The sequence below is a fragment of the Eriocheir sinensis genome, chromosome 2 (genome assembly GCF_024679095.1).
Source record: "Eriocheir sinensis breed Jianghai 21 chromosome 2, ASM2467909v1, whole genome shotgun sequence".
Classification (NCBI taxonomy): Eukaryota; Metazoa; Arthropoda; class Malacostraca; order Decapoda; family Varunidae; genus Eriocheir; species Eriocheir sinensis.
The window spans coordinates 933,715-957,621 of NC_066510.1; the positions used below are offsets into that span (position 1 = coordinate 933,715).

At 46.1% G+C, this 23,907-nt stretch overlaps 1 protein-coding gene across 3 annotated transcripts in view; it reads right to left on the reverse strand.

Annotated features, from left to right (window-relative positions):
* LOC126998378 (receptor-type tyrosine-protein phosphatase alpha-like) overlaps positions 1 to 23,907 on the reverse strand; it is a 226,597-nt gene that overhangs the window by 129,521 nt on the left and 73,169 nt on the right. For 2 of the 3 annotated variants that reach the window (XM_050859999.1, XM_050859981.1), the window contains exon 2: positions 1,297 to 1,324. The exons of the other annotated variant lie outside the window; for it this stretch is intronic. In XM_050859999.1, coding sequence (XP_050715956.1) covers positions 1,297 to 1,324 — 28 coding nt within the window. The remainder of the gene's footprint in view (positions 1 to 1,296; positions 1,325 to 23,907) is intronic. 3 annotated transcript variants of the gene reach the window in all.

Genomic DNA, 23,907 nt, shown 5'->3' on the forward strand with positions numbered 1-23,907 from the left:
TTACAGTCTTACTAAATTTCCCCGGGAGAACCTGCAGAGAATGATCGGTTAACTTCATAGAAAATTCTGAAGTAGGTCTGATGATGAATATGAAGGAAGCATTTGTAAGATTTATTCATCAATAGGAACGAAACACTTGAGAGTAGATGAAAACACATATTCAGCCGAAACAAATGTGCAAACCTAGACCTGGAAAAATAAATCAGAGAGAGTTAAAAATGGGAGCGAGTGCTTTTGGTAAATATAGAAACGTCATGAATAGCAATCTGCTACTTTCCTTCAAGAGAAAAGTGTGCAATCAATGTATCCTAACAAGCAGTTCAGACACACGGCGCCTAACCCCCCCCCCCCCCCCCCAAAAAAAAAAGTTTTAAAGAGCACAAAAATAAATGGCGAGAAAAATGCTGGATACAACACCAAGAGACTAAAAGAGAGCATCATGGATTACAGAAGAAACAAATGTTGGGTTTCAAGGAATAATAAAAACAATGGACTTAGAGAGGTCATGCCATGCGTAGAACAAAATAGACAACGACAGTAACAGAGGCAACTCAGAAATTGTAAGATGAATTAGGGCAGGTGGGGGCCAGGATGGAAAGATGAAACCAAAGCATTTACCGGAACAGGATGAAGTCTTCTAACATCAGAGGCAAGTGGAGAACGTTGGGAAAGGCCTTTGTCCTGCAGTTGACTATTATTATATATAATTTATTGGCTAATGATTTTAATTATGATGAAATGTACAAATGACGTGAGAGCATACATTCTGCAGCGCGTTGGTTTACTGATACCGCTGTGTAGCTACAATAAAAAAAAAATCGTTGTTCCTAGGGATATTTTAAGTATAATAATTCATCAACAATTACTGTTCTTCAGTACATCGCTGTAGCTTTAAGCTAATCCTTGAGTTTCCTTGTTTTGTGAGGTTCACTATATACAGGAACCTCAAGCTTTCCGTAAATTTACATAACCTATATTTGGAAAATGAAGCTCATTTCCTATTTGACATTTAAGTTTTACAGTAGAGCGAACAAAGTTTCACCTTCCTTAGCATTCTTGTGGTAAAATAGTGGTTGAATTACGCGAAATTCTATTTACACGGTCTTCAGGAACGCAAGCAACTCCGAACAAAGTGCCTGTATTAGCTTAACTTGTGTCTGCCGGGCACGAGCCACTTACCAGTGTTTGTAGACAGTGTTCAAGATTTACCTTGGATGCATGCAATCCCTACCTAATGCACACTGTATCTTTGTCCTACAGAAGCTTTTGCAGTCGTTCATTCCTCACCCTTCTCACCTTCCTCACTCCCATCGTAGTCGCCATCCTGAAAGTACACACGTATATAAGTAATAACCAGGAGAATACATCAGCGGAAGAAGAAGACCAGGACACGCCTTCGGAAACGCACTCAAACCACTCCCGGTGAGATATGTTCGGGACACGAGGCCGCGCTGTGAGCCCATCAGACTCTCCCGTGTCCTCACTCCATTTTCTCTCAATGACAACACACTACATACACAAAATTTCCTAAAAATAAATAAATAAATAAATAAATAAATAATAAATAACTGTCATGGTTAGAAATATAAAACCCTCCTCGCATTGCATTGTCCGAATTTAGTCATTTAAATTTTAAGTTATATATAATTTTTCTACGCTACAACTGACATTAATTTGTAGGAGGCATCACGAGACTCTGTAATTTGCTTATACACACAGTACTGTACTGTCTTCCACCCCTGCCTCACACACACCCTCCTCTCCCCGCCCTCCACTGCCGTAATCAAGGAGACTGTTAAAGGAGACGAGGCATATTTACATCAAATTTGATATCAGTGAGGTAAAATTCAACTACATTAATCACCTTTTTCAAACAGATAGAAACCTATTTCAGCAAAACAATAACTTGTCACCACGAAGAATCATAACCTGTCGCTCATAAAATAGTAATTAAGCTTCAATAACTTCAAAAAACAAAGACTAACAAAATCTAGTAAACTAGCTAACATTACATACAGTGTAATAGCAAGATGTTGTAACAGATTACTAATTAGCAAAACTTACTGGAAGGGAATGGTGTTGGTGGTAGCGAGTGTTCTAAGTGCTAATCGGTTCACGGATAGAGAAAGGTATATCCGCCAGGGTTATTTTAATTGGAAAACATCGCACAGGTCATTGACACAAACAAAACACGAAGAAAAGGTGTTTGTATGTATGTGCGTTTGTGTGAATGTTGTGAAGTGTGGGTGACATAGGTGTTGATGTGTATGTGTGGAACAATGTATAATTTAACAACAGAAGGACGTGGACGGACAGTCAAAGATAAACGAGTACAAGAAAGATAAACATTGAAGACACGACGCGGACAGAGACAATATAAATACACTTAATGAGTCTGCTCTGCAGCGCCCATTTTCTCAAGTGTCACTGAGGGGAAGGAGCACGCAATTTGAGCGGTGACTGCTACATTGGCACTGTCAGCAGTACTTTTTTCAGCTGAAATTATGGAATTCACTGAAGAAGAGATCACTAAATTACAGAGAATAGAAAACTCCGTCAACGGGGCAATATTACAAGTTCAAACTTATGCCGCCAACAGTGCCCTAAGAGGAGATATTGGTGCCTCATTTTGCTATGCCAGAGACATGAAAATTAAATTACTAATTCCAAAACATCTACTGAAAGGAGACAGAAATAACTTGGCCAGAAACATATTCCTTAAAGAAACAGAAAAACACTAACACAAAGTGGACTAAAACTTTAAAGAAATATATGAATGAATTAAATATTGTTGTGCTGGAAGCTTCCCCCGGCGTCCATGGGCCTCATGAAGGCTCCGGGAGGAGCGAGCAGGGGGGCGGGGAGCAAGGCGAGCCGTCCGCGCCTCGCGGGGCTAGAGGCCAGGCGCCAGGCGGGAAGTGTTGCCAACTCGCACATATTTTTGCTACATGCTCTTGTATGATATAAAATATACTGTAACGTTCTAGACTGTACTGTTCTGGATATATATAGGAGAAGAGGGCGAGAGGGGACAGTCCCAGTCATAGTAAGCTAGTGGTAAATCAAGAGTCAGAGTGAAGTGTATTATAGTGAAGAATATTAAACTACAGAAGCTGTGCAAAGTGTTTACATATCTCCCTCCCACGGAGTCTCCCGACGGCGACACGGAACCCAACAACAACAAGAAAGAGCACAGCAACAACAAGAAGGAACACTCCAAGAACTCAAAGAACAACAAGAAAGAGCACAGCAACAACAAGAAGGAACACTCCAAGAACTCAAAGAACAGCTAGAAGATCGCTTCACGGGATTACAGCAACAGCTACAAGCAGTACAAGATGGAAGTGAGTCAGTACGAAGAGAAATGACTGATGTGACCACGAACTTGGGACAACGCCTGATAGAAGTGGAGAAAGAACACACAAATCTTCAACAAGAGATGGAGGTGGTACGGGAGACGACACACAAAGAAATATTAGAAGTGCAGGGAAAGGTGAACCGTACTGAACAGGCAGTTTGTGACGTAAGTGACAGAGTAAAGGCCCTTGAAGACTGCTTGGCTGGAAACGGACAGGCAATGCCTGCAGGGGCTAGTTGTACCCAAGATGCTTCTCCTACGCAAGTCCGGGGTAGTTTGAGCCCTGTTTCGCCTGAGTTCATCCCCGCAAGAAGTTTCGCCAGCCCCATGAGTCTGCTGGGTTCGCCTGTTAGAAAGAAGCCTCAGGAGTTTGATGGCAAGGTCTCCTGGGAGGCTTACCGCGCTCAGTTTGAGCTGTTGGCAGCCCGGAACGGATGGGATGACCAAGAGTGCGCGGTACAGCTGGCCACTAGCCTGAAAGGGGCGGCGCTGGAGGTCCTTGCTCAGCTCGACAATGCGACAAAGGGCAGCTACAGCGGGCTGGCGCAGGCGCTGGAGCAACGATATGGGACCAAGCAACAGAACGAGCTCTTCAGGGTTAGGTTCAGAACCCGCAACAGGAGGCGCGGCGAGTCTCTTCAGGAACTCGCTCAGGACCTTGAGAGCATGGCGCACAAGGCATCCCAGGTGCCACCCCTGACCTGCTGACGGTTTTGCTGCGTGATCAGTTCATCGATGCCCTGAACAGCCCTCAGCTGAAGATACAAGTGAACCAAGCTAAGCCAACATCAATGCAGGAAGCTCTGGCACGTGCCATGGAGTTTGAGTCCTTTGTTAGGTCTAGCTTGTCAAGCTTCAGGGACAACTCGACTTCTGGCCTTAGGGGACGAAAGGGCGCTGTCAGCGACACAGACAGGTTCCAATGAACGTGCTGGTACTGCGAGAAGGTTGGGCACAAGGAGAACGAATGCTATAAGAGGAAGAAGGAATATGAAGGTAGCGCTAAGAAGAAGCCCAGGGAAGGACCCAAGTGCTAGACCTGTGGAGAAAAGGGGCACTGGAAGAATGAGTGTCGGAAAAATGTGCCCCCAACGAAGGACCACCACTCGGGAAACTAAGAAGGACTGGTTCACGGGGGCAACGACCAGTCTGTCCTGTACATACCCCGAAGATATCAGTGTGCAAGAGAACCACCATGACAAGTTGCCAAGTGGAGGGCAAGGTTGACGGAGTGTTGTGGCCTGTGGTCGTCGACACAGGCCCGGAACGCACATTGGTGCGGCCTGACGTGGTGAGTCATCGTCGGCTTCCTAAGACGCCGCATCGACTGTGCGGAGTCACAGGACACTACGCAGAGCTCAGAGGCCCAGTGGACGTGAAGTTTGAGCTCGGAGGAAAGGAAGAGTTCCTCTCTGTCTACGTGGCTGACATGGACGACCCCTGCATCCTAGGTATGGATTATCTTGTCTCCCACAGGTGCGAGCTGGACTTCCGCGCTAAGCAGCTGACTGTAGGAGGAAGGAGGGTGCCACTGACGACTGTGAACAAGGAAGACCTGCCAGTGACGGTCAAGCGCACCACCATTATTCCTCCGAGGTCGGAGATGCTGTTACCCTGTCAAATTACGGGTGCCCCCCCGGCTAGCCTGTGTGTGGTAGAGAGTGGAAGTCGATGCCCGGTAGAAAACGGGGTGATTGTAGGCAGTACTTTGTTAGACCCTGCTGCAGCGGAAGTGCCTGTCGTCGTGGCCAATGTCTCCTTCAGCCCAAAGAAAATAGAACAAGGGACCATGGTGAGGTTGTGGCAAGAGATCGACCAGGAACCGAGAACCTGTGTCTGCAGGAGAACCCTGACGAAGCCCCAGGATGAGCTGCCCGACTACCTGCGCGACCTGTTTGACAGGAGCTCCAAGTGTCTAGAGGAGCCCCAAGTGGAACAGCTCAGGGAGCTTCTCGTGAGGAATGCAGATGTGTTTTCCACAGGAGACCTGGACTTGGGGTGTACGGACCTGGTAGAGCACCACATCGACACAGATAGCCACCGCCCAGTGAAGCAAGGTCCTCGAAGGATGGCACCAGCCCGTCGCAAGGAGATGGATGAGGTAATGGATGATCTCCGGCAACAGGGGTTAATCGAGCGGTCCAGCAGCCCGTGGGCGTCTGCTGTAGTGCTCGTCAGGAAAAAGGACGGTTCCCTCAGGTGCTGCGTGGACTACCGAGCCCTCAACGATCTCACCATCAAGGATTCATATCCACTCCCACGGATTGACGACACTCTCGACGCTTTGGTGGGCTCCAAGTGGTTTTCAACACTGGATATGAAGTCTGGGTATCACCAAGTCAAAATGGCGGAGCAGGACAAAGAGAAAACAGCTTTCTCCTACGGTCAAGGCCTGTGGCAGTTTAAGGTCATGCCCTTTGGCCTCTGCAACGCGCCGGCCACGTTCGAGCGGCTGATGGAGAGGGTGCTGGAGGGACTTCGCTGGAAGACGGCACTCATCTACCTCGACGACATGATTGTCTTTGGCCAGACCTTCGAGCAGGAGATGGAAAGGCTATCAGAGGTTTTCGCCCGGTTTAGAGCTGCACACCTTAAGCTCAGCCCGAAGAAATGCTGCCTATTCCAAAGGGAGGTCCAATACTTGGGACACATCGTGAGCGAGGCTGGAGTACGCACTGATCCTGAGAAGGTGGCTGCGGTAAGGGACTGGCCGACACCCACCAACGTGAAGGAGCTGCGGAGCTTCCTCGGGTTGTGCTCATACTACCGCAGGTTTGTAAAAGGCTCCGCTACGATTGCTGCACCACTGCACCTCCTGACGAAGAAGAGGCGCAAGTTTGAGTGGACAGCGGAAACTCAGGTTGCCTTTGAGAAGCTCAAGGAGGCCCTCATCAGCTCGCCCGTACTCACCTACCCAGACCCCTTAAGCCTTTTATACTGGATTGTGATGCCAGTGATGAGGGGATTGGTGGAGTGCTGTCCCAGGCATGTGCCGACAAGGAACGGGTTGTGGCCTACTTCAGCAAGAAGCTCACCCCAGCCGAGAAAAAACTATTGCGTGACCCGGAAAGAACTCCTGGCAGTAGTCAAGAGCCTTGACTTTTTCCATGCTTACCTGTATGGTGCAACTTTCACCATCAGCACGGATCACGTTGCATTGCGGTGGTTGAATTCACTGAAAAACCCTGAGGGCCAGCTTGCTCGCTGGATAGGTAAACTAGAGCAGCATCACTACACTATTGTGCACCGATCTGGGCTAACACATGGTAACGCGGACAGCTTGAGCCGGCGCCCCTGCCTACCTGAGTGTCAACATTGCCTCCAGAGAGAAAGCGTCCAGAACATGTGCCGCCGCACTACAGTGGAACAGACAGCGGAAGTGCCATGGGAAGACTTGGGAAAACTGCAGCAGGAGGACCGAGATCTGAGACCAATTATGGAGTGGCTGAGTCAATCGTCAACGCGATCTGGGTGGGAAGTAATCTCGAGAGAAAGCCCTACCACCAAGAATTACTGGACTCAGTGGGACACTCTTCGGATGGACAACGGGGTGCTGCAGCGACGCTGGGTCTCTCATGATGGTCTTGACCACTACTGGTCCACGGTGCTACCTATGAAGTCCCGGGAAGGCGTCCTGAAAGAAATGCACGACAGCATCACCAGCGGACACCTTGGGGTAAAGAAGACACTGAGTCGCCTGCGCCAAAGGTTCTACTGGGTTGGCATGAGGAAGGACGTGGAAGAATGGTGTCACGCGTGTGAGGTGTGCTGTGCAAAGAAGGGCCCCAAGAAGCGTCACCGTGCCCCATTGCAACTATACCAGGTTGGAGCCCCCATGGAACGGGTGGCAGTGGAATAGCAGGACCCTTGCCTCTGACGACGAACGGAAATAGGCACATCTGCGTCACAATGGATTACTTCACCAAGTGGCCGGAAGCCTACGCCATCCCTGACCAGGAAGCCACTACCATCGCAAAGGTATTGGTGGAGGAATTCTTCTGTCGCTTCGGTATGCCTAACGAGCTCCATTCCGACCAGGGAAGGAATTTTGAGTCAACAGTCCTTGCTGAGTGCTGCAAGCTCCTGGGTATCAAGAAGACCCGGACCACCCCTCTGCACCCACAGTCAGATGGAATGGTGGAGAGGTTTAATTGGACGTTGGGCCAGGAGTTGGCCAAGCAGTGCAACAATGATCAGTCTTCATAGGATCAGAAGCTGCCTGCGCTCCTCATGGCCTACAGGTCTGCCGCCCACGAGACTACGGGGTATTCACCGGCAAAGCTGATGTTTGGACGTGAGCTGCGATTGCCGGTGGACCTACTGACAGGAAGGCCTCCTGCGGAAAGCCTTCCAAGGGACGCCTCCAGTTTTGCCCGTCAACTAGAGGAACGGCTGGAAGAGGTGCACCATCAAGTCCGTGGTGCCTTGAAGTTCTCCGGGGAGGCCATGAAGCGCGGTTACAATATGAGGGCAAGCCACGTTGACTTCAAGGAAGGAGACCAAGTCTGGCTTTACAACCCGCAGAGGAAGAAAGGACAGTCTCCGAAGTTACAGAGCCCCTGGGAAGGCCCTTATACTGTGCTAGAACGCCTCTCCGACGTGACTTACCGAATCCGGAGAACGAAAAGGACCAAGCCGAAAGTATTCCGCGTCAACTGGCTATGAAGGTACCACGGTCCGGGAAACTACACCTGGAACAACTACAGACACCCAGCAGCCGACAAAAACGCAAGGGACGTCCAGGACCGAGATGAGGTCGACGACGACATAGGTCTTCTGGACCTTTCAGCCGAGGGAGATAACCTCCCGGCTTCGGCAGATGCTCCAGGGACACCACAAGAGGCGGAGGACGACGAGGCGCACCAGGAGACAGACGCGCAGGGGGCACCGAGCAGAAGACAGAGACAACGCAGGCGTCCACAGCGATACGACGATTATTATGTTTTTGATTAATTTTCTTATGTTTGTATATAGTTAAGTGTGTGATCGGAACGATCACAATTAAGAGGGGGGGAAAGTGTTGTGCTGGAAGCTTCCCCCGTCGTCCATGGGCCTCTAGAAGGTTCCGGGAGGAGCGAGCAGGGGGGCGGGGAGCAAGGCGAGCCGTTCGCGCCCCGCGGGGCTAGCGGCCAGGCGCCAGGCGGGAAGTGTTGCCAACTCGCACATATTTTTGCTACATGTTCTTGTATGATCTAAAATATACTGTAACGTTCTAGACTGTACTGTTCTGGATATATATAGGAGAAGAGGGCGAGAGGGGACAGTCCCAGTCTTAGTAAGCTAGTGGTAAGTCAAGAGTCAGAGTGAAGTGTACTACTAAGGAAGAATATTAAACTACAGAAGCTGTGCAAAGTGTTTACATATCTCCCTCCCACGGAGTCTCCTGACGGCGACACGGAACCCAAGTAACACGTCCGGCATAACAATATAAATATGACACAATTTGATAGTTTAACAAAGAAAAATATAATAGAAAAAGTAAGAAGATGGGACTTAATGAAATGGAAAAATGAAATATAGAAAAGTCAACATTAAGAATATATGAATTGTACAAAAAGAACTTAAAAGAAGAAACTTGGGCAGACAACACACTGGGTAGAAAATTAATATTAAGAGGAAGTAACTTCGTAGAAACTGACAAAACTAACAGAAATACAACTCTCAGATGACGGCAATGTAGAGGAAGCCTGGCTAACCTTTAAAAATCACTTACTCACTCAGCAGAACACATTCGTCCCCTTGTGCGAGAAGCGAAATAACACTAATAAAAGTCCACCTTGGTTTAATAGCGAAATTAAACACTCAGTCAAGGAGAGAAGATTGTTTTGCAGGTTAAAGAAAGAACAAAGCACGCCCGAAAACATTAGCCTTTATCATGATGCCAGGCGACGAGTAAAAAGATTAGTATGCCAGGCAAAGCGTAGATATGAAGAAAATATTGCAGCCAACTGTAAAAATAATCCGAAATCCTTCCTCAGTTACATAAACAACAGAAAGGCAATCAGAAGTGTAATTGGACCTTTAACAAACTGCGACGGTGCACGAGTGACTGACAGGGGTGGGCAGGTACCGGTACCAGTACCGGTACTAACGGTAGCAGCCAAACGGTACGGTACCGGTACCAGATTGCTCGGATTTATTTATTAGATTTATTGACAATTCTTCATATCCGATTTTTTTTTAGGTTGCTACTAAATATTGTTATTGTTATTAGACTATGATCGAGTACATCCATAATAACTATACATGCTATTTTTTTATCGAAAAAATAAATATTCACTTCATTCAGAGAGAGAGATTTTACATAGATTTTACATAGAAAATCAGACCACACAGACCCCATGGTCCAGACTTGGTGGTCTGCTCGACTTGCACAGGAAACTTCTCTGGTCATTTCTTCTCAGGACGATCGACCGTCTGCAAGATCTGCCTGTTGACACAGCAGATGGAAACGAGACTCCTTCAACAGGACGAAAGGCTGACGGCTGGCGAGAAGAAGATCACCGAACTAACAAGTACTGTTGATACCTTGCAGGAGTTTATCCAGGCCAACATCGTCGCCCCTGCTGCAAGTGACGCCTCATCACCCTCCTCACCTGCACTCGATGCCCAGCCACCTTCCGAAGAAGACACGTCACAGGGGACCGGTAGAGCTGACGCTGAATGCTTCACCCCCGTGAGAGGAGGAGCCAGATCCGCCCCTAGAGCCATTTATCCTATTCATTGCTACAACAGATTTGCCATACTGGAGGAGGAGGACGAGGAACAGAGCACCTTCTTGGTCGGTGACTCTATGATTCGCCATCAGGTGGTTGAATTCTGTGGCAGAGTCCCCCGTCGTAGGCGTAACTACTGTTATCCTGGAGCTGGTGTTGACGACATCACAGCTGCCCTGGACGAGGTCTCCGCTGTGGCCTCTAATGACTCACTCTTTGTCCTCCACACAGGTACAAACGATGTCACCACGACCCGGTCTGAGGAACTGCTGGACAAGTACCGTAGGCTCATCCAGCAATATAAGTCTAAATCCCCTAATATTTTGATTTCAGGAATTCTACCATGGACATGGGATGAGGGCGACTTCTACAGTAAGGCCTTCAGCCTCAACAACCGCCTACAGACTCTCTGCGGAGAGCTTGACGTCGAGTTCTTTAACGCCTGGAACCATTTCTACGGCCAGAGTAAACTTTTCCAAAGGGACGGAATACACCTGTCCCCCATCGGGGCAGCCAGATTCGGAAGGCTCCTCAACAACGCCGTACGTAACGCCCGAACAACAAAAAACGACTCTCAGCCACGTCCTTCCATCCCGCCCGTGTAAATAGACACCATACACCGCAACAGACTCGTAACATTGAACCCTCCAGTACCACCACCTCTATTACCAAGCTTCAAGATACCCTAAGAATCCTTAGTTTCAATGCGCGTAGCCTAAGAAACAAGTTTGATGAACTGCGATGTCTTGCTCTGACAGAAAACTTTGACGTAATTGCTATAACCGAAACATTTATCGACACCACTAATATTGATTTAAGTTCCGAATACAACATAGATGGCTACAGATTCTTCAACAATGATCGTGTAAACCGTAGAGGGGGTGGTGTCGCCCTTTTTGTCAAAAGTTACTTGCAACCCACTGACAAAACACCAAGAAACAGTAACGTTGAACATTTGTGCGTGCGAGTAAACACTGCAAAAGTCAATTTAAATATATCTGTCACTTACAGGCCTCCGGGGCAATCACTCGATGCCGATCTTGAAATGTACAGCGTCTTAAGGCAGTCACTTAATAACAGCGACTCACTGATACTAGGAGACTTTAACCTCCCCCATATCGATTGGGCGACACTGTCGGGTGCAGAAGGTGAGTCCCATAGAATGATCGAATTTCTAGAGGAAAATTATCTAAGCCAAATGGTTTCTGAACCAACTCGACAAAATAACATACTTGACCTTGTTATGGTGACCCAAGATAACCTAGTCAGTAATGTCACGGTAGGAGAACACCTCGGTTCCTGCGATCATAAACTAGTGCGCGTTGACATTAGAGCTCAAACATCGGTGACTGAAAATAAAGTAAAGGTGCCCAATTTCAAAAGAGCCAACTTCGTAGAAATCCGACGAAAACTAATGGATATGCAACTATCAGATGACGGCAATGTAGAGGAAGCCTGGCTAAGCTTTAAAAATCACTTACTCACTCAGCAGGACACATTTGTCCCCTTGTGCGAGAAGCGAATTAACACTAGTAAAAGTCCACCTTGGTTTAATAGCGAAATTAAACACTCAGTCAAGGAGAGAAAATTGTTTTACAGGTTAAAGAAAGAGCAAAGCACGCCCGAAAACATTAGACTTTACAATGATGCCAGGCGACGAGTAAACAGATTAGTGCGTCAGGCAAAGCGTAGATATGAAGAAAATATTGCAGCTAACTGTAAAAATAATCCGAAATCCTTCTTCAGTTACATAAACAACAGAAAGGCGATCAGAAGTGGAATTGGACCTTTAACAAACAGCGACGGTGCACTAGTGACTGACGGCCAACACGTTGCAAACCTATTAAACAATTACTTTTCATCGGTGTTTAATAATAACAGTCCTCCCACCACCAACAACAACACCAGTACTAATGTAAATCCCGAGCATGCATTGTCTAACTTTGAAATAAAACCCGATGAAGTCCTTCAAGCCCTCAAATCACTTAAAACAAATAAAAGTCCTGGACCTGACAAAGTATATCCAACTCTGCTGAAAGAAACAAAGAGCGAAATACTCTCCTCCCTCACAACCGTATTCAATATGTCCTTGCGACAAGGCATCGTCCCTTTGGATTGGAAAAAGGCTAACGTGGCACCGATTTTTAAGAAAGGAGACAAAAAAGTACCAGGTAATTACAGGCCCATTAGTCTAACTTCGGTTGTAGGTGAGCTATTTGAGGGCATAATTAGAGACAAAATTGTGAGTTACCTTGAAAGCCACTCATTAATTGGGGACTCACAACATGGCTTCCGAAACAAAAGATCCTGCCTATTAACCTTTTATAACGATCTCTTCACTGTTTATGACGTAACCAAATCACTGGACGTAGTCTATCTTGATTTCCAGAAAGCGTTTGATAAAGTCCCGCATCATAAATTACTTTACAAATTAAAGCAAATAGGTATGGACGGTCAAGTAAACCAATGGATCGCGAATTGGGTGAGCAACAGACAACAAAGAGTGGTGATTGACGGATTTAACTCAGAGTGGACGCCGGTCACTAGTGGCGTCCCTCAGGGCTCGGTTCTTGGCCCAGTGCTCTTCATTATTTACATCAACGACGTGGATATTGGACTCAATAACCGCATTAGTAAATTTGCAGACGACACAAAGATTGGTAACTCGGTTCTCACTGACGAAGACAGGCAAAGCCTCCAAGAGGATTCGCACAAAATTACAGCTTGGTCGGATAGATGGGAGATGCCCTTTAACGTAGACAAGTGCCAGGTCCTTCAAGTTGGAACGAGGAATAAGAAGTTCGATTACGAAATGCGCGGCGTTAAACTCAAAAGCGTTCAATGCGTCAAGGACTTGGGGGTCAAAATCGCGTCAAACCTCAAATTCTCACAGCAATGCATCGATGCAGCAAATAAAGCGAACAGAATGTTGGGCTTCATTTAAAGAAACTTTTTATTCAAGAATAAAGATGTAATACTCCCGCTCTACAACAGTTAAGTCAGACCCCACTTGGAATATGCGGTACAGTTTTGGTCTCCCCACCATGCAAAGGATATTGCTAAATTATAAGGTGTTCAGCGTCTGGCAACGAAAATGATCCCTTCGTTGCGCAACAAATCCTACGAAGAAAGGCTTTCTACCCTTAACATGTTCTCTCTTGAGAAACGTCGCCTCCGAGGAAAACTGATCGAATGTTTTAAAATACTTAATGGTTTCACGAATGTAGACAGATCAACATTGTTTATGATCGATGACACTTTGCGCACGAGGAACAATGGCGTAAAACTCAGATGTAGACAAGTAAATTCAGACTGCACCAAATTTTTCTTCACCAACGTTGTAGTGCGAGAATGGAATAAACTTCCACCATCAGTGGTCCAGTGTAACACGATTGACTCCTTCAAAAATAAGCTCGACCGTCACTTCCTTCAACTTAATATCAAATAGAGTAGAAATGCAACGTTTTGGAGTCTTCTGATTAATGTAAAATCACTGCAGAGAGAGAGAGAGAGAGAGAGAGAGAGAGAGAGAGAGAGAGAGAGAGAGAGAGAGAGAGAGAGAGAGAGAGAGAGAGAGAGAGAGATCATCACCAGTGAGTGGATATCTCAGGGTATCAATAATGGAAACGGGAGCTGTGATGGAAACGGAAAGTAGGACAAAATGGTGGAAACTTTGGGGGATGGTCAGCGAGGCAGTGACTCAGCGTCTCCACACAGGGCCCATACCACATGGAGGCGGGCCCATTCCACATGGAGGCTTCGCGGTACCAGGTACCGGTACCTGGTACCGCGAAGCCTCATGATCACTTGGGTGCCGGGAAGCGTCATGATCACTCGGCACTGCGCATTGCCGCTAGTACCGGTACCGTTTGGATCTTAGTGACGCTCGGCGCTCGCCCGCCTCCATGTGGTATGGGCCCTGTGTGGAGACGCTGAGTCACTGCCTCGCTGACCGTCCCCCCAAGTTCCCACCATTTTGTCCTGCTTTCCGTTTCCATCACAGCTCCCGTTTCCATTATTTTATTATTTGATTTATTTATTGGAGTTACTGGATAATTCTTCATGTCCGATTCTTTTTCTTTTTTAGGTTGCTAAAAATATTGTTATTGTTATTAGACTATGATCGAGTACATCCATAATAACTATACATGCTATTTTTTTATCGAAAAAATAAATATTCACTTCATTCAGAGAGAGAGAGAGAGAGAGAGAGAGAGAGAGATTGTTTGATTGATGTTGCTTAAATTACAGGCTCACGGAGTAGAGGGTAAAGTTTTGAACTGGGTCAAGGCGTGGCTTAGCAATAGGAAGCAAAGAGTGCAAATCAATGGTAAAAGATCTGACTGGGGATGTGTTACGAGTGGGGTCCCACAAGGTTCGGTATTAGGTCCACTTTTGTTTATTATTTATATCAATGACTTAGACACAGGAATTAGTAGTGATGTTAGTAAATTTGCAGATGATACCAAGATCGGTAGAGTAATTGAGTCGGATCAGGACGCTAGTATTCTCCAAGGTGAACTCAACAGATTATATGACTGGGCGGATAAATGGCAGATGGAGTTCAATGTAGGGAAGTGCAGTATTCTGAGTGTAGGTAGGAACAACCCCTCACATAACTATTGCTTAAATGACACTCTCATAAGTAGGTCTGGGTGCGAGAGGGATTTAGGGGTCTTAGTGAGCTCTGATCTCCGTCCAAGGGCACAATGCATTCAAGCTAGAAATCGAGCTAATAGGGTACTGGGATTTATTTCAAGGAGCGTAAGCAACAGAAGCCCTGAAGTCTTCCTCAAACTATATTTAGCATTAGTTAGACCTCATCTTGACTATGCGGTTCAGTTCTGGTCACCCTACTATAGAATGGATATCAAAATGTTAGAATCGGTGCAGAGGAGGATGACTAAGATGATTCAGGGGTTGAGAAACTTGCCATACGAGGAAAGACTCAAACAGTTAAACTTGCATTCTCTAGAAAGGCGAAGGGTGCGTGGAGACATGATCGAGGTTTATAAATGGATGAAGGGCTTTAATAAGGGAGACATTCATAAGGTTTTGTTGGTAAGAGAACCGGGTAGGACACGAAGTAACGGGTTTAAACTGGATAAATTCAGATTCAACAGGGACATAGGCAAAAATTGGTTTACTAATAGGGTGGTGGATGAGTGGAATAGGCTTAGCAGTCATGTGGTGAGTGCCAATACAATTGTCACATTCAAAAATAGACTAGATAAATTCATGGACAGCGATATTAGGTGGGGTTAGATACACGGGAGCTTAGGGTCAAAGGAGCTGCCTCGTACAGGCCTACTGGCCTCTTGCAGACTCCTGCGTTCTTATGTTCTTATGTTCTTATGAGAGAGAGAGAGAGAGAGAGAGAGAGAGAGAGAGAGTTTTCTTTACAAGAAATTTATTTGGGAATTTCATCAGAAGTCATTGATAAAAAAAAATACTCCTTCTCGTACCGGTACCGGTACTAACGGTACCTGAGTTTTCGGTACCAGTACTACCGGTATTCAAATTAACGGTACTTGCCCATCCCTAGTGACTGACAGCCAACACATTGCAAACCTCTTAAACAGTTACTTTTCCTCGGTGTTTAATACTAACAGTCATCATCCCACTACCACCAGCACCAGTACTAATGGAAATCTCGAGCATGCATTGCCTAATTTTGAAATAACAACCGATGAAGTCCTTAAAGCTCTCCATTCACTTAAAACAAATAAAAGTCCCGGACCCGATAAAGTATATCCTATACTGCTCAAAGAAACAAAGAGGGAAATACTTTCCTCCCTCACAACCGTATTCAATATGTCCTTGCGACAAGGCATCGTCCCTTTGGATTGGAAAAAGGCTAGCGTGACACCGATTTTTAAGAAAGGAGACAAAAACAATACCAGGTAATTACAGACCCATTAGTCTAACTTCAGTTGTAGGTGAGCTACTTGAGAGCATAATTAGAGACAAAATTGTGAGTTACCTTGAAAGCCACTCATTAATTGGGGATTCACAACATGGCCTCCGTAACAAAAGATCCTGCCTATAAAACCTATTGACCTTTTATAACGACCTTTTCTCAGTTTATGACGTAGCCAGATCATTGGACGTAGTCTATCTTGATTTCCAGAAAGCGTTTGATAAAGTCCCACATCATAAATTACTTTATAAATTAAACCAAATAGGTACTGACGGTCAAGTAAACCAATGGATCGCCAATTGGTTGAGCAACAGACAACAAAGAGTGGTGATTGACGGATTTAACTCAGAGTGGGCACCGGTCACTAGTGGTGTCCCTCAGGGCTCGGTTCTTGGCCCAGTGCTCTTCATTATTTACATCAGCGATGTGGATGTTGGACTCAATAATCGCATTAGTAAATTTGCAGACCACACAAAGATTGGTAACTCGGTTCTCACTGACGAAGACAGGCAAAGCCTCCAAGAGGATTTGCACAAAATTTCAGCTTGGTCGGATAGATGGGAGATGCCCTTTAACGGAGACAAGTGCCAGGTCCTTTAAGTTGGAACAAGAAATAAGAAGTTCGATTACGAAATGGGCAGCGTTAAACTCACAAGCGTTCAATGCGTTAAGAACCTGGGGGTCCAAATCGCGTCAAACCTCAAATTCTCACATCAATGTATCGATGCAGCAAATAAAGCGAACAGAATGTTGGGCTTCATTAAAAGAAACTTTTTATTCAAGAATAAAGATGTAATACTTCCGCTCTACAATAGTTTAGTCAGACCCCACTTGGAATATGCGGTACAGTTTTGGTCTCCCCACCATGCAAAGGACATTGCTAAATTAGGTGTTCAGCGTTGTGCAACAAAAATGATGCCTTCCTTGCGCAACAAATCCTACGAAGAAAGGCTGTCCACCCTTAACATGTTCTCTCTTGAGAAACGTCGCCTCCGAGGAAAACTGATCGAATGTTTTAAAATACTTAATGGTTTCACGAATCTAGACAGAACAAAATTGTTTATAATCGATGACACTTTGCGAACGAGGAACAATGGCATAAAACTCAAATGTATACAAGTAAATTCAGACTGCACCAAATTTTTCTTCACCAGCGTTGTAGTGCGAGAATGGAATAAGCTCCCACCTTCAGTGGTCCAGTGTTACACGATTGACTCCTTTAAAAACAAGCTCGACCGACACTCCATTGAACTTAATATTAACTAGAGTAGAAATGCAACGTTTTGGAGCCATCTGATTAATGTAGAATCACTTAGGTTTAAGGACAGACCACCTAGTCTGGACCATGGGGTCTGTGTGGTCTGATTTTCTTTGTAAATCTTTGTAAATCTCTCTCTCTCTCTCTCTCTCTCTCTCGCTGTTATTGCCTCCCTAAATTATGTGTTTCTTTTAGTGATAGTGTCCTCATGTAGATTTAGCAACTCATGAAACTGATGTCTGGACAGCCTGAAATACTGATGGAACTTTTGTTCGTCGTCCATCAGTTCTTTGTATAGTGTTGCATATTTTCCTTCAGTTTTCCTTTTCTTTAATGATTTATGTACCCAAAGTCTTTTGTTTTTCTTTTGGAGATTTTCATTTTCCTCTTCTTCCATAAGAAGTGCTATCACTGCCAAGTCATTGTCACTAATATTCTCGAACATGGTTAGCACAGCTGAGATGTGCCCGGGATGAAGGACAGGATCGTACTGCTGAGAAAGAGACGGTGTGGGCACGGTGTTGCCGGTCCATGACGGTCCCGTGCAGGTCCGGGCCGTTTACGTGCTGGTGTAGTGTGAATCGGCCTTTAGGGTGGGTCGCACTCGGTGTATACGATTACACATGTCTTTCTTATGTCCCGGGGAGTTCTGCCCTACTGTGATGACTGCTTGGTCCCCCTGACAGTGCGGCACTTGCTGTCCCCACTTTGGGGGACCTGCGAGAGCAGTACCTCTCCTAGTGTCGGGGTAGAGATGGGAGTTTCTTTTTCCCTCTTGCTAGGAGAGAAGGCTCTCCCCGAGGTATGACGCTTATGGCTTCCTACAGGAAGCTGGCTTCCTCAACCTCCTATTCAATGAGTTGTTGTTTTATTATGTTTTTAACTATTTTACATTTTGTTTTAGTTTTATATTATATAATATTTTCCGTTAAATTCGGTGCAGAACTCCTCAATAATAATCATCATCTGGCCTTATACTAATTTATAAGCTTAGTATTTTACTTTTTCTCAGTTTCAACACTGTCTGCATGGCTCTGAGCTATTTAAAAAAAAATGTCTGAAGCAAACTGTGACAGCCCTGATAAAAAAATTAGTTCAGGCTGTTACTTTGTCCAAGTGTTGTGAGGAGCGGCATTTAGCAGGTATTATTTTTTGTATCCTTTGCTGACACACACACACACACACACACACACACACACACACACACACACACACACACACACTTCCAGTAGCTCAGTGGTTAACGCTCTGCGATGTCAGGCTTCGAGGCCTAGCAAGCTAAAGCGGGGCGGGATTTCTCCGCTGTCGAGGTGCGGTGACTGTCCCCCCTCAAGCAAGGGGGATGGGGCGTGTAGTGGGTGAAGGTCCCAGCAGTACCCAGAAATCGATATATAATGAGTCTTTCTCTAATCGGAAGGATTAGGGGGAGGCGGTAGCTGAGTGGTTAACGTGCGGACGCGGTGTCCCGCCACAAGCTGGGATTTTTCAGTCACCGCCGAGTGGCCTAAGACTACCCACATGCTGTCCTGAAGACCACCTCTCAACCCGGACTAAAAATTCTCTCTCTAAAATGGGGATCAAAGATGAGTTCGGGGAGACAGCATGAGCCAAGCAACATGGGGCCACTATAAACACTTGCCTGCGCCACAACGGGCTGGGGCCAATCATCATACCCGGCGGGATTACCCGCCGAAGAAAGCCTACCGGTGCCGCACGAGACGAAAAAAACTTGCTGCGATGACGAGTCCAGCTCGTGATCACAAACACACACACACACACACACACACACACACACACACACACACACACACACACACACACACATAAACAAACATTTGTTACCAGTTTCTTCACCACGAAATTCGAAAACATAGTAAAGAATCACCTCTTGCAGACCACTAAATAATAAACTGAGGAACTTAAAAGGAAGAATTTTCGTTTAATATCTTTCACCGATAAAACAACCCCCAGAAAGAAAACACTAAAACTTCAACTTAACTGAATATTTCTAGGAACACGAAGTCGAAGTATACGAACGTTCGTGACATCCGGAGGTATTAGCGTATATGAGTATGAACCTGTATATATGTGAAAAACAGTGCTGCACTTATTAATGATTTATCATAGAATAATTGTTAGATTTCTGTGATGATAATAATATCTTGTTATATTAAATAATAGCATGGAAGGTATCAAATCAGAAAGGTTTCTTTAAAATTATTGATCTTTGGGATTTTGTGATTTCATAAATTCATTTTTTCCCTAAATAAAGATTTACTGAATAATATGTTAACTATGAAAAAAGAATGCACACAGACTCTCACCGTAACCCCCAAAAGAGCTGCTTGCACCACCGCCACCACCACCACTGACACCGCAATGGAGACGCCCCCCTCCTTCGTCACCACCCCCGCCATCTGCCCCCCGTCTTTACAGTTGAGCCACTGCTTTTCCAACACCACAGTTTACTGACTTGCACTTATCAGCGCCACAGATAACACAGATAGCAACCCTACGATATAACTGTGTTATCTGATAAGATCATAGCGAGCACTGTTCGCTAAATTGCACCTGCTTTAAAGGTGCGGCACTGACAATTTGTGGTTCGTTCGCTGCTGTCGTTTTTTTTCCTTTTGGCGCAGCATTTATAGTGTTATCAAAAATGGATCTCCATAATAATTTGAACATCCAGGGCTATGATGGGGTCAAACAGTCTGTTTGCAATAGGATGTAGAGATAAGGCCATTTTTATATTTTAGGTAGGAATATATTGTAAGGCAACATAGTTTTCCAAGGCAAGGGTTACAGTGCCATTCAAGTACATTTTACTCGCGCATGCAGAGAATATAAAACTTCCGAAGATGCGGGCACGTCTTCATCGAGATCCTCTTCCAGCTGCAACAGAATGTCCCTTAGCCAGCTCGGTATTCCCACCAGAGCAGTAAATGAATACTCGACCCACAGGACATCACAGCCAGAGAAACCCGGCCCAAATGAATAGGGAGGGCGCACGGCTTGAGGAGAGCAGTTAGGGTCAGCAGTCGGAATCGATCTCAGAAGGAAGGATAAAACGAGTGGCAACATTTCTAGAACCAAGCAGGAAACTATTCTTGGCGAGGACGCTGGTTATAGTTATGAGGTGGAGAATTTTACAGAAGCAGAGTCTGGCTGCGGTGCAAAGCCGGTTCTTGCGGATTCAACAAAAACTAAATAACTAACCTAAATGTGTTTAAACATGGGTCGTAAAACCTCAAATTTGTGTTCACATATTTACAATTGTTGTACTGTTTGGCGTGGTCACATGAATTTCGAAAACAGTTATCCCTTTCTGAGACTCGATGCACACCCGAGTCACCTAGTTGTAGTGTAACATTAAGAGGGGCATGCCTCCCCCGCTCCCGCAGCCCCGCTGCACTCGACTTTCTACTCAAGCTCATCCCTATACTGTCCAAACCCCTTATGCAAGAATTAACCAGCATTACATTCTTTCATCCCTTACACAGGTAAACTCTGGAACAACCTTCCTTCGTCTGCATTTCCTCCTGCCTATGACTTGACCTTCTTTAAGAAGAGTGTGACAAGACACAGGGTTGGAAAAAACCCGTTTAAAAAAAAACACTGGGTTTTCTTGGGGTTTTGGGGGGGCTTTTTTGTTTTTTGGGGGTCTTTTCTGGGTTTTATATTTTTTGTTTATTCTTCGTATTTATATGCAAATCAATTTAAATAAGCAATTGAAAAGTAGCCAAGGGTAAAATAAAAGGTTTGAAGTGTTATCTAAGGGATAGACACTTAATTGTTTAGGTCCTGTTGATACAAATTGTTAACTTGTACTGTACAGGAAATGAACGGGTGAGGCTTGACTACCAGTCACTCAGCACTCCTCAGTTCCTCAGTCTCTCCTTGTCGTGAGTGAGAGGATCACACTGTTTAATTGTTGTGCTTAGCGGGCACCCTGGTGTGGTTAATAGCAGGGGCGGATACAGGGGGGGGCCCCAGATCTCCGCCCCCCCCAGAAAATCTCGAGTGTATGCGGATAGTGGGTACAGAACTGCTGACTCGTTTATAATGTGCTGCAACTATAATACGGAATGTGTCGTCGGGTGTAGGCACATGCAGGCGCGGATACGGGAGTAGGGAGCCAAATGGCCCGGGCCCCCCCCAAAAAATATTAGGATAACTAAAATAGTTGAAATACCCATGAATTGAGAAAACCTAAAATATATTTAAGATACCCCTAAACAGCTAGAGAGCTGGGGAGCGAGGCCGGCCGCCGCTAGATAGCTCTGGACGCTGTCCTCCAAACTTTAAAAAATTCCTCCTCTATAGTTCCATGGGCAGAGGTGGACGGGATGCTCAGGCAAGATTTAAATTTTTTCGGTGTCTGATGTAATTTTTCACTCCTGCAGGGCCAGGGCACAACGGGCACGTGCCCAGGGCCCCGCGCTCTTATGGGCCCCGCACTCATCCAACAATCTATTCTATATACTCGTACAGGGCCGTAGTACGCTGTACCCAGAGGGGGGAGGGGCCGGGGGTGTCGGACGACCCCCCCTCTGCTAAAATGTCCACTTTCTGAGTGTCAAAACGAAAACTGGTACCTTTCTGGAGAACTCAGGATTTTCTTTATTTATTTTCAGTATTTAAGTTACGGAATCGTATACTGAATATTATAGAGCCTTGGAAAATATCTTTGTGACCTCATTCATCACATGCAAGCAGAAAGTGAATTTTAGTGCAGGCCACTATCATCGTTCGGCACTTCGAAGAGGAAATAAGGGAAGACTTCCTTGCCTTTGTGCACGCCCAAGACCTCACCGGTAAAGGTTTAGCCTGGCTCCTTTTGCGCACCGTTGAAGACCTCGGATTGGACATGGCCAAGTGCAGGGGACTTGGCTTTGATGGAGCAAGTGACATGATGGGAAAATTCAAAGGGTGTGCCGCAGTACTCATGAAGAAGTACACCCTGGCCAAGCCAATCCACTGCTTTAACCACCGGCAGAATCTAGTACTGACGAAGGCGTGTGACGTCAAGGAAGTGAAGATCGCTCTTCAAACACTGACCGAGGTGTACAACTTCGTTCATTCTTCGAATATGCGCTCTCTCCGCTTCACAGAGGTTGTCAAGCTTACCTAGGCCAAGCGCGAAAAGCTTGTTCCCCTGTGCCCCACCAGGTGGATTGAGAGGCACAGAGCCCTTACATGCCTAAGTGTAAGGGTACCCAGGGCAAAGTTCTCCGTGACGCCCCCCCCCCCCCCCAATCACCACTTCCCACCTCCACCACGTATCTTTACTGCCTATGACCCTAATTTGGGCAACATGATTATAGGATACCGGTATACATAATGAAATATGCTTTTGCTGTGTGTGCCGTATAATTAAGTGAAATTAAATTAATTTAAATTAAAATTTGTATTTAATATCCCTATTGCAGGAACGATAAGGGAAAATATTTCATATTTTGTTGATTTTAATGCAAAAATTGTCGATTACGGTAAACTATTCAGGCCTTCTTTGACCTTTTTTTATTATTATTATTATTTTGTCAGCCTTGTGGGCGGCAGGTCAAGGCTAGAATTGCCGCCCCCCTAAAAGTGCCGCCCCCGGGCATATGCCCCCCCACCCCCCCCCACCCCTCCCCATGCCCTGGAGAGGCATGGCGCAGTGCTGGTTTTCGTTGAATTTCTGCCTGTCATCGCTGTTTTTCTCGAGGCAGAATTTGACGCCACCGCTGGGCTCCTTCTCATCGCCATTCGTGTTCACCGCTTTCTCGTTGGACTGGTTGTAGTGGAGTGTATATTGGCGCATACTCTGGAGCCGACCCGAACTCTTCAGAGAAGAGATGGCGACCTGGTGTCAGCCTATATGCCACGATTCGTGGCATCGAGACCATTTTTGCCAAGTTCAGAGCAGATGCGGAGAATCATTTCCACGACGTGTTCATGAAAGCGGAAGAGCTTTTGGTCGAGGTGGGGTCATCGCATGACACCATCCCTGTGCCACGACTCTGTGGACGACAGACCCAGCGATCAAATGTTCCGTGCGAGAATGCTGAGGAGTACCTGCTACCGCCGGGAGATGTACGTTCCGTTCGTGGACCACGTCTTGGCTGAGTTGAAGAGTCGATTCGGCGACGACAGTGCCTGGCACACTTCAGCTCAAGCAACTCCTCAAAGGCCCCGAAACTGATGTTGCGGCTGTGCTTCAAGCGGCGAAGCTCTACGAGCTCGACATCGAATCCCTGACACTCGTGAAGGCGGAAGCGGAGCGCTGGGCATTATCTGTTCCGGTCTTCCAAACTATCAAAGAAGCCCAGGCACACGCCAGCACCAGCATGTTCCCCAATCTCGCCATTCTCTTGAAAACTCTGTTGACGCTTCCAGTCTCCAACGCGGAAGCCGAGAGGTCTTTCTCAGCATTGAAAAGGCTGAAAACCTATCTGAGGAGTACCGTCGGCCAAGAGCGGCTGAACGGACTTGCCCTCTTCTGTGTCCACTATGTCCCCATTTCAGTCGAGAAAGTGATAAGCAAATTAGGCGAAAAAAACCGCCGACTACTCTTTGCTTAGTGAGGCACTTGTTGAATACTTGGGAATTTGTAAATATATTACTTTAGATCAGCCAGTCTTTGCAAATGTGTTACCTCAATCCCATGTAA